Source organism: Vulpes lagopus, chromosome 3, assembly GCF_018345385.1.
Source record: "Vulpes lagopus strain Blue_001 chromosome 3, ASM1834538v1, whole genome shotgun sequence".
NCBI classification, from domain to species: domain Eukaryota; kingdom Metazoa; phylum Chordata; class Mammalia; order Carnivora; family Canidae; genus Vulpes; species Vulpes lagopus.
Window position 1 is genome coordinate 136,429,419 of NC_054826.1, and position 12,269 is coordinate 136,441,687.

Consider the following 12,269-nt stretch of genomic DNA (forward strand, 5'->3'; position numbering starts at 1 on the left):
ATAGTGATATAAACTACCACTAATATTGCATCTTACTATTATTATGTTTTTCCTAAATATAGGGCCATCCTGGAAAAGAAGGCCAGTCTGGAGAAAAAGGTGCTCTGGTATGTTACAAAGTATCCATGTAGATGTCCTGTCACTTTATGTCTAAGAGAAAATACCTTACTTTGGTCATCTTTATGATATATATATATATATATATATATATATATATATATATATCTTCTATGATCACTTAGGGATAAGAATATTAGAAAGTAAATACCAGAAAATACTTTGTATCTGCCTTGAAATATGTCTTTACTTTCTAAAGATTGTTTTGCTGTCATTTAAATATAAATCATGATCTAGTAATTATTTTTTGTGTAAGGTTTAATAAACAGAGATGTCTTAGATCTCTTTAATTTTGTATTAGTAATTTTGTAAATTAGATTACATTCTTTATTTTTTAAATAAATGTTTTCATGATCAGAGATAAATCCAAATTCTGCATATGTAGTAAATGTGGAATAAATGATAATAATGAAATTGGTTAAGAATTACTAAATAAACTGTTTATGTCACTCCTATATTATCTTTACTTATCACTCTCTGGTAACTTATAAACAAGAGGAGATTTAATTGTAAGAGCAATGATTATCAAAATATCTAAAAAAATTATTAAAATGAGAGCTTATTTGTTGTTAATACTATTTTGGATTACAAGAGAAGGGGGTAGGATCATTTTGTTTAGAGTTGCTACTTTTACTAACATAATATTAAAAGACAGAATTACTATAGAAATTTTATGTCATATTTTGAAAATTATTTCCTTTAGGTGAACTAATTAAATGAAACCAGCTATGGAAAATGTATAATTTTGATCATCTTTTTGATGAAGTGAATTCTACAAAAGTTATGCCAATTTTCTGTTACAAATGTTTGTTTATTGTAGACATTGAGAACACCAGATATTTTCAGGTTTAGAAAATTAGTTATTAATTATAGAATCATTCACATTATATATAATGTTTATATTAGTTTTGCATGAATATATGATACAAAAAATTTGGAGTAGGTAGAGCTAGTTTCATAGTTTGTTCATCACATCTGACTGTAGAACAAGTGAAAAACTCCCTAAGTTTATCAATAGTAGAAAAAATACCATATTCTTGTAGATTATTCGGTAAAGTTATAGTGTGTGAATGAGTAGTGCTTTCCATGTATTATATATTTAAATTGCAATGGGTCTTTTTTAGGGTCCTCCTGGTCCACAGGGTCCTATTGGCTACCCTGGTCCCCGAGGAGTAAAGGTAAATGTTATTCTTTCTCACACCATTTAATTTCAATGCAAAATATTATAATCATTTAATTCTTCTAATTTATTCCATAGGGAGCAGATGGCGTCAGAGGCCTCAAGGGCTCTAAAGGTGAAAAGGTAAAATACAATTTATTTAGGTGATTTTAATTGCCATATATTTAAATTTATTCAACAGATATTTCATTTCCCAATATATTAAGTGATTGCCCTTTTTTTTTTTTTAAGATTTTTATTTATTTATTAGGGAGACACAGAGAGGCAGAGACATAGGCAGGGGAAGAAGGAGGCTCCCCATAGGGAGAGCCTGATGCAGGACTCAAGCCCAAAACCCCGGGATCACGACTGGGCCCAAAGGCAGATATTCAACCATTGAGCCACCCAGAGGCCCCTTAAGTGATTACTTGATACATTACAATGCAAGCTTGATTTTGTACTGTGTATCCTGGAAACTTTTTTGAAAAAAAGATATACCTCCAAGTGAGGACTGAATTATAGAACAGAAGCAAAGATATATCATAAACAGAATCCTATATCCCTTTTTTCTTACATGTGTTTACCTTTTATAAATCATAGAGTTCCTTTATGAATAAATTAGCTACAGGGTTTATAAAATATCCAATTGTACACAAAACAGAGAGATGTTTATTCCTTTCTTTCTTTACTAAAATCTCCAAAGTGCTTAAGCTGAAATGCAGTGCAAGAGTTAGAAATACCCTAAATCAATTGAGGAAGAGGAAGTCTTTATACATTAGACTGTACGCAAAGCAAAACTATTAATGAGAAGGAAATAAAGATTAAAACTAGGCAGAAAGGGATGAAAGAATGTGGGATTTTTTTATAGAGCTTTTGTAGTTTGTCTTTGGACAAAGAAACTGAAATCGAAATTTTTTTAATGTAAATGTTTGTCAGTATAGAACCCCCAAATCCTTCAGTAATTATGTTAAAATAAAATGACATTTCTCACAGTCAGTATTGTTAATTCTTACTGTAATATTACATTAAAAAATAAGGCTTAAAATAAAATGTAGCTTTGTTGAGAAATTATGGAACATAAATTTTGATTTTAAGGATAACTTTATTTCCATAATCATGTTATTAAAAGCAATAACATTTATAAATAATAAATAAATAAATAAATGAATAAATAAAGCACTTTGTTTCGACTTGCTATCAATAAGGAATGGATAATAGAAGGGATGGATTTACATCCACTGTAATTTATTTTTCTGAAAAAGTAAAGAGTAACATATTGCCGCATTGTCACATTATATAACTATATTCAGTTCTACAGTATGAAAAATGTCATGCATTTGAAATGAACTCAGCTACTTTGATGAGAATCCCAGTTCTTATCCTCAGAGAGGAACTTCAGAATGTAATGTCTTACTAAGTTGATAGCTGAACACAATGATTGATCGGAGAGAGTTGAACTTGTAATTATTTGCAGATAGCTTATACGAAAAAATATACATTTTTTATGTGCACACATATATCTATTATCTCTGGAATTTTTATTATTAAGATATTTAAGTATCAATTCAAATTTTTCTCTGGAATAAGTGTCTTTTTTAGATTCTTAGAATTGACCCTGTTTAAAGGAAAAGTGTTAATTGAGATGGGAAAATTGTGAACTTACCAAAAAAGGTAGTGGCAAAATGACAGAGGTGAATAAAATTACAGATGATGATTTACATGTGAGATAAACTCATTGAAAAATGTAAATTGCTTATATGTAGAAAAATCATTTGAGATTATTTGTTGTTTTGAATGGTGTATTGTCTCAGAAGCAACAAGAAGATGTAGAGAAAAAGAATTAATATTTTAAATTGAGAGTTAAAAGTTCTGAGTTCCAATCCTATTCTCATACTAACTACACTGGTAAATTGAGACAGATTGTCTAATTTTGAGTCTGTTAAAATGAGGACATTGTCCTTAAAAACTGCTCATATCATATTTATTTTATCTTTTGTTTTATTTAATACCTGTTATTTATCTAATCTAGTTTAGAGAAATTTTATATAAAAGTTAATGGAAACTTTTTTCTAATGAGTTCTCCCTATTTTCAGACTCTGAAGAATCATTAAATATTTATGAATTTTAATACCTATTATTTATTTTTTTCTGAGTATGTATTATAATTGACCATTTATCTCAAAAGAGATAAGGAAGTTGAAACTTTTTTCTTTTTCCACATATCAACATTAATTGCTAACTAAAGGTGAAATAGCAAGTGAGTATCCTAACTAGTATTAAAATTCATTAGACCTAAAGGAAACAAAATTCTTTAGACCTAAAGGAACATAATCCAATGAACCAAATGGCATAGGTGAATTCTTCTCTTATGCATCTCCTAAAACTCTCTTTCCTCTTTTCCTTTTTTTTGAATATTAATTTAGAAGTAATAGTTTTAGGACTGGGAAGCTTAGTAACTTGATAGTGCCACTTGTAAGGATATACCTAAAAATTTAAGTCATCTTATTTATTTTTAATTTGTTTCTCTAGTTTATTTTCTAATTGTTAATGTATTGGAAGCAAAAATGTAACAGAAATAGGATATCACCCACTATGTTCTCTCCTGAAACAAAAAATTCTTCCTGGAAAAATACGAAGAACTATTATTGATTTTTTTACTTAAATTGCAGTGTTCTTTAAACTAAATTTGGCAACTGTGTAATTACCTTTCTCTCTAGGGAGAAAGGTAATGAAGACAATAGTCAATAGAAGTTAAATGGTCATTTTCAGCTTTTAAGCCTCTATTATTGCCCAGTTGCATTCAGTATAGACAGAATGCTACATACACAGCTTCTTTATAGCAAGAATGTTGAAAACTTCATGTTTCTGTCTTAGCAGAAATTTCTAGACCTCTTAGAAGTTTTACGTTAGGACAAGATACCAGATTGGATCACTTTTCCAGGTTTAGGTCTCATATATCCAAAATTACCTGATATTTTGTGGACCTTAACATACTTTGCTAAAGACACACAGACATATTCACTTAGTAAATATCCATTTGGTAGATAGATGTTTATTAAATGCCATGGTTATTGAGGATTAAATATGCACTAGGCACTGGAAGCGCAGAGGCTAATTAGGCATAAGTTTTATTTTTTTACCATTTAGTAAAAGAAAAAAAAAACTATTATCTACAGAGTGCAGGATGGCATGTTCTTACAATAATAAATGCTTAGTGGGAGTACATAGGACAGAGGGGTTAATTTTAAGGAGGGGGAGCGGGGAGTGGTAAGATTGAGGTCATGAGGAACTTCATAGTGGAATTATGAACTGAGTCTTGAAAGAAGAGTAAAGGTAGACAGAGAGAGACACAGAAGGTAAAAGATTTGCAGGTGTGTGTATGACAATGGCAACCAGTGAAAGAATTACAAATGGCTGGGTGGCTCAGGTCTTGATCTCAGGGTCCTGGGATTGAGCCCCACGAGGGGCTCTCTGCTCATTGAGGAGTTGGCCCCTCTCCCCTGCTCAAGCTCTCTCTTTCTCTCTCTGAAATAAATAAATAAAATCTTTAAAAAAAAAAGAATTACAAATGGAAATATAGGTAATTCAATTTTTCTAGTACTCAACTCAGGGTGTTGGGTGGGGGCTGATGGGAGACTCCAGACTAAAAATAAGACTGCCAAAGTGAACAAACAAGGACTAGATCATGGTCTGATGGGGAGGGGAGTTGGCACCTTATATTCATTATTAGCGATCTGGAATCACTGAGGTGTTTTAAGGTAAAAATTGATGTGATCAATTTTGTTTTTTTATAGAGGTCATTTGGCAGCAGGATGTGGAAGTATATGTGCCAATCTTCCTAGCTCTGTTCACAAACTCAACCTGACATGTCCTTTTCTCAAACTTTGCAAGTCACATCCATTCTCTAACTCCTTTTTTTTTTCTTTTTAAAGATTTTATGTATTCATTCATTAGAGACAGAGAGAGAGAGAGAGGCAGAGACACAGGCAGAGGGAGAAGCAGGCCCCACACAGGGAGCCCAATGCTAGACTCGATCCCAGGACTCCAGGATCATGCCCAGGGCGGAAGGCAGGCGCTAAACCACTGAGCCACTTGGGGATCCCCATTCTCTAACTCTTAATTAAGATACCAACTCCCCCGTCAAACCCTCTTCAATTAACTTCTAGCTTTACTACCACCACCACCAGAACCACTGCCCCCATCATAGTCATCATCATCATCATCATCATCATCATCATCACGTCTTTCTTAATCTGAACACCTATTCTTCCCATTAGTACCAAAATTAATGCAAATATACTACCTTCAGTTTTTACGGTTAAAAATCTCAAAATATTCCATATACTCTGAACAGAGTAATGCTTAATTAACGTTATTGAAAAATTAAATGGTTATTCCTTAGGAATTTAAATTTTTTATTCAAATTAAGAGACATTAAGTTTGTTCTTTAAGCTTACTTTTAAAAGTCTAGATTTCACTAAGAATGGTATGAAGCATTTCCGTAGTCAAAATTTCTGCTCTCTTTATTAAAGGAGGCCCAGTTTTCAGTATTACTGGTCTGTTGAGATAATGAACATTTTCCATGCATGTGTAAAGGATAATATTGGTTTGCTTATTCTTCATCTGAAAAGAAATTGTAATGTGGAGCAGAAGTTGAGTAAGAAGGCATTTATCTAAAGCACATGATACAAAATGCATGATATGATATTCTTTGATATGAATTAGCAAATTAAGGGTAAAGACATTTTATTTGGTAGTCACAGTTCTAGTATTCCAAAGTTAAGATGATAATTATTTAAATATTTACTCTTTCTTTGTTCAAATGGCATAGGATAGACATATGTGGTTATAAGAGAATGATTCTTTCCCCCATAAGATGGAGAAGATTTAAAGGACACATTTGAGAAAATTTTCCTCGAGTAAGTTAGAGCCAATAATAATAGAAAATGAGAAGATAGAGGTGATAAAGGTTAGAATAGGGAGAAGGAAGTTTCACAACAGGATTCTCAGAATGATTTTCCCTAAATTATCAGTGTTCATATTTTTATAGTCACATTTTAGATTCATCCAAACAAATCATTAAACACCTATTTTATTACTTTTGTTTTTCAGGGTGAAGATGGTTTTCCAGGATTCAAAGGTGATATGGGTCTTAAAGGTGATAGGGTAAGTAAGAAGAAAATTCATATCAGAGCATACATTTGTGTGTGTGTGTGTGCATGTGTGTACGTGTGTGTGTATATTCTTATATTTAAATATAGCAATAACAGGTTAAATAAAGATGTTCGTATTATCTGACACTTTGCTGACTTTGGTTTTTATAAGAAGATTAAACATGTTACTTTTTGTGGAATAAGATAGTCCTCCAGATATTATATTAAATTTACATGTTTTCTATAGCCTATGTTTGTGTGTGTGCATGTGTGTATAAATATGAGTAATATTTTTTATAGATATTTTCTAAATTGATGATCAAAGTCCTTAAAAGAAGTAGTTTTATAGTTTTCTTCTAAATTTTGTAGTGAGCTATGCTGCTTGGAAACCATATATTTGCAACTTTCTTGTACTTCCATTATTAGTGACCTTGAATTTTTGAGCGTAAAAGTGGTACACTTTTTTCTGGTAATGAATGTTTAGAAAATAAACAAAAATAGGAATTACCTAAAGTCAACTAAACTAAATGTTTCATTGGAAAGATTTATTTTATATCTAACATAATAATACCTAATATATCTATCCAATTAAAGAAGCATACTGCAGAATATTTTTGTTTCCCTAAAAAGTACATAATGCCTGTTTCCAGAATGTGAGCAGTAACTTACACATTTCAGTCCCTAATATTATAAAGGTGAAAACCAAGTCTAAAATGGAGACATTTTTCTTGTGTTCCAAACAGTGATTTCCAAAATTGCTATTGTCAGAGAGGAAAATTACTTTTTCCTGCTAACCTGCTACATTCTTAGGCTGGGGCCCTGTAAAATTAGATTGACAAAAAGATTAACAAGAGAAAAACAAACAAGTTTTTTTAGCTTGTGCCTCACATTTACACCTGGGAGCACTCCGTGATAATTAACTCAAAGGGGTGGTTAGAATTTGGGCTTATATGGCATTTTAAAAAGGAAAAATAAACTTTTAGAGACATGACTACAAAAAGGATTGAATTTCTATGGCTGAAAATTGTGGGAAGGTAGATATATGGCAAAGTGATTGCAGACAAAGGCTAGTTAATAAAGTTTGTTATCTAGATTCCTCTGCTGTCTGCCTTGGCTCCAAACTAAGCAAATCTGTATCCTGCACTTTTTTTTTTTTTTTTGTAACCTGCTTTTAGCAACTTCCTTTGCATTTACTTTTCAAGTGCCTTCAGCTCAAAATAATCCTCACTCCCAAGTGGCATATTTTGGGGTTGATTATTCTGCCACCCTACACTATCTAACCTTGATTCTCGTTTTTTTCTTTCTTTATACAACACAGATGTGTTAAAATTACTTTAATATGAAACATGGTAACCTCAGGCTTCTGTAGGTTTTCAAATGTCAGACTATATTCAGTTGTTCATTTCCTAATGGAAAGATTGATGAAGTCAAATGTTTTCCAACCTCTTTGTCCTAAATAAAGCATGAGGTAACAAGTGAGGAGTTGGAGAATATGACTTTTTTTATAGACCATAATCTGTTATTCAATCTCCAATATACTTTAAATTAAAAGAATGTTGCTACTCTGTGTTTCAGGGAGAAGTTGGTCAAGTAGGTCCAAGAGGAGAAGATGGCCCTGAAGGACCCAAAGGTCGAGCAGGTCCTACTGGAGACCCTGGTCCTTCTGGTCAAGCAGGAGAAAAGGTCAGTGAACAAGTTTAAATTCACAGGTGCTCTTGCAGATGACATTTCATTGTCATTTAAAAATACTTATAGTCATCCATGTCAGAAATCTAGAGGATTCACTACATTTCAAGCATACCCATATACTGTCACGGGTACAACCATGAGATTGTTTCACTTTCACTCTCACTTGTTGCCTATCCCCTCTATTCTCTTTGACCCTGCAGGGTCAACAGCTCTTCAGGCTCTTGCACATTAGAAGTTAAGAATTTGTATGTGATTAACAAAAGATCAAAAATTCAATGAAAGATGGTCTACTTATTGTTTTGGGAGAAGTGGAGTCATCTTTGCTCCTCAAGTCAAAATGTACACTTTCTATTTTTCCATATAAACATGCATGTTTGCAAAACAAGTGTTTTTAAAAAAATACCATTGTCCAAACCCAACTTCAAGAGATTTTAATGTTAGTCTGGGGCTAACCCAAGCATTGTTATGTTTTAAAACAACCCCCAGGTAATTCTAATACTTTTTGGTTTCAGGGCCATTGTGCTATACATGTAGTATGTAAAAAATATTTTTAACCATTATATTTACATGTATTATACAGCATTGAAATCATGCCTTCATAGAGTATTTAGTGATGTGGCAAACAGCTTATAAATGTAACTATGAAGTTAAGAAAGAGCTAGAAATATCTGTGACAAGTATTATACTATTATGTACACTAAAGGAAAATATAAATAATAATTATTTCTTGGTAGTATAATTCAGGTGATTTCCTTCCTTTTAATATGTATATTCACTTTCCGAATTTTCTATATTGAACATGCCGTAATTCTATAAAATATGGAATTCCAAGCTACTTAAGAAAATTTTAATTTCCCTTCTTGCCATCCTGTCTCAGAAGAAAAATATATGAGGATTATATAGGCACTGTGACTAGATAAATAAGAAAACATTTCCTTATGTCGTTAGGAATCCTGATGGAGTGGTTCTACAGTTTCACCCTCCCAGTTGCCAATTGGGAAATGATGAATATGTCATCGTGTTCAGGCAGGGGAAGGAAAGAATGGGAGAGAATCAGGGCTTTCTAGGCTCAATGACCCTTCGACTTCAAGTACTCCCTTACCAGTGGTTTTAGACTATTCTGGACCATCCTCTCATCCTTACTCCACTTTACTCTGTGTAAATGATTCCGCCATTTCTTCAGAGGCATCAAGACTTTACCCCACAGTTCTTCATTTTCAATATTTTATTGGTATTTTCCCTTTACTGAAGTTGCCTATCACCATATTGAAAATGCAAACAAATTTTCTGTCTAGATTTTGAAATGACTCTAAAGTGAATAAGAGTTTATATTATAATACAGTAATTAACATAAAACACAAAGGCTTTGTGATCATAATTAGAGCATTTCATTAACCTTGAAATCAGTGGCATAAAACAGATATGATAACTTAATGTATCTAAAGGGACATCATTATAAGCATGTTTCTCAGGGCTAGTTTGCATATTTTCCATCTGAAGACTGCTTACCTATGCAGCGTTGATCTTGAATCAGACAACTCTTTAGTTCAATCTCTAATAACAAGGTCATAAACTATATTCCTATATTCTTGCCTTGATTCATCTAGTAAAATATTTATTGTTTATAAAGTTACTGCTCATCCTTTATTGTTGCATGTAGTAATTCGGATTTGTTTTTGTTTCTATTCTTATTTTGTTTAAATGTACATGGGGAATAATGATACTATGTGCTTCCTAATGTTTAAGAGTTTGGTAAATAATATATATGAAGTATGCTTTATAAAATCTTAAGGAAAATAAGTCTTAATAAAATTCCACAAACATATTTTATTCAATTCACTCAATTTAATTTAATGTTCTCTCTCCCCGTATTTTTAAATTAATGCTTTTTTGCTCAGGGGGCAATTTTGGTAGTATAACATTTTGAATCTCTTGGTATTGTTACAGAACTTTGGACTTTGCTGTAATTTACCATTTATTTTAGCACTTTATTATTTTTAAGATTTTATTTATTTATTCATACAAGATGCAGAGAGAGAGGGGCAGAGACACACAGGCAGAAGGAGAAGCAGGCTCCCTGCAGGGAGCCCGATGTGGGACTCACTCAATCCCGGATTCCGGCATCACACCCTGATCTGAAGGCAGATGCTCAACTACTCAGCCACTTAGGCGTCCCTATTTTAGCACTTTTAGATTGAGAGGTAATCTCATTGCGCTGGAACAAAATTGTGGCTTATTTAAGTCCCCACTTGCAGGAATTAACACTCCACAAAAGTCACTGTTATTTAGTTATAGTTCTCAACATTTGATACATCTATTAACCCAGATTTATCCAGATGTTTGAATAAAAGAAAAAACGTTGCTCAAAAATTAGGTCAGAATTTCTTGGATGGTTATTTAAACTATTTAGTGAGAAACAAATAACTCATGATTGCTTGCTTTATATTTACAATGAGAAATGAAATGATTTTTAAAAAAGATGATTCACTTTAGTTGGAATGATAAATCTAAATGTAGTTCTAACTACATCAACTAACTTTAAATAGTTTTAATGCTGAAAAAGCTTAGGCAGTTTATTAATGCTTCAGAGTTCAGAAAGGGTCTTAGAATTCTCTTTAGCTCAGAGTTTTGTGTCCTCAAAGAAGGCACTGTTACTTAGACAAAGTTAGCAAACGTTATAGAATTAGAAATATGTCCAAAGCAATGTTTTTCCTATTTAAATGAGGAAATATATTGTAAATAAAGTGTGGTGAAAACTTGCAACTCTTCCTTTTAAGTATTCAAATATGTGGTCCTAACTTTCAGAAAACTAAACTCATTGTTTAAACTTAATTCAATTTAGAATTTTTATTTATTATTATTATTTTTTTAACTGTAGGGGAAACTTGGTGTTCCAGGATTACCAGGATACCCAGGAAGACAAGGCCCAAAGGTAAAACAATTAGCTTGATTTTTATAGTGTATCAACATTTTGAAGAAATTAATCACACATAATTACATTTCAGTTTCTAACATAGAGATGATAAATCCTTAAAATATAATTTCACAAGAGAAAGGCATGGAGCTCGTGGGAGCCCAGTGTGCAGGGAGCTCAGAGAGCCTAGGTGATTATGGATTGGAGTATTTTATCAGACGAGGTCGTGAAAGGAAGGCATAGACAACTACTTCCTTGTCATTGGAATAAGGACTATTCCAGGGTGACATCGTAGTATATCTAGAAGTTATAATGAGGATGATAGGTGATGGAGAATAGCTTTCAATTTCATTTCTGGTACCCTAAGGGTTGGAATTTCTATTTGCTGCTTAAAAAAAAAGAATTACAATACATCTTTCATCATCTTTATTTTCCCTCATTTCCACAGTATTTTGTTTCCTAGGGCTACTGTAACAAATCTCCACAGACTTGGTGACTTAAAACAATGGAAATTTATTCTCTTACAGTTCTTGAGATCAAAAGCCTAAAATCAAGGTGTCAGCAGAGTCTCTAGTCCCCTCAAAAGCTCTGAGAGAGAGTCTGTCCTTGCCTCTTCTAGCTTCTGGTAGTCCAGGGAAGTCCTTTAGTTTGTGTCTGCTTAACTGCAATCTCTGCTGCCTTCTCCACATGACCATTTTTTTTTTCTTCTATGTCTTCTCTTCCATCTCTTATAAAGACACTTATCTTTGCTCTTAGGAATCACCTGGGTAATCCAGGATTGTTTCACTTCAAGACTCTTCACTTAATTTACACCTACAAAGACCTCTTTTTCCAAATAAGGCAACATTTCATGTTACAGAGACTTGACTATTGGATATATTGACTTGGGGCCACTATTCAATCCACTATAGAACTCGAATTCCATTTTTAACTATTTAAAATATATATTTTAAAATTGATGATTTTTAAAATATATTTTTACTTTGGTGTACTACTTTTCCTCAAGCTAATCATAAAACTTTGTCAAGGCTGCACTTCATGTGTTGCCTAGTTAAGTAAAGTGGTTTACAAAATTAATATATGCGTTTTGTTATTACTATTAAAGTGGCTATATGCCCGTAAGACTACCTAGATTATCTATCTATCTATCTATCTATCTATCTATCTATCTATCTATCTATATCTATCATCTATCTATCTCTGATCCATTTAGGCTTGTCAAGTATCAGACACAAGG

General features: G+C 32.4%; 1 protein-coding gene across 1 annotated transcript in view; it reads left to right on the plus strand.

The window, feature by feature from the left end:
- Positions 1-12,269, plus strand: part of COL11A1 (collagen type XI alpha 1 chain) — a 197,925-nt gene that overhangs the window by 96,632 nt on the left and 89,024 nt on the right. The window contains exons 26-31 of the mRNA XM_041746888.1: positions 63-107; positions 1,242-1,295; positions 1,376-1,420; positions 6,389-6,442; positions 8,005-8,112; positions 10,997-11,050. Coding sequence (XP_041602822.1) covers positions 63-107; positions 1,242-1,295; positions 1,376-1,420; positions 6,389-6,442; positions 8,005-8,112; positions 10,997-11,050 — 360 coding nt within the window. The remainder of the gene's footprint in view (positions 1-62; positions 108-1,241; positions 1,296-1,375; positions 1,421-6,388; positions 6,443-8,004; positions 8,113-10,996; positions 11,051-12,269) is intronic.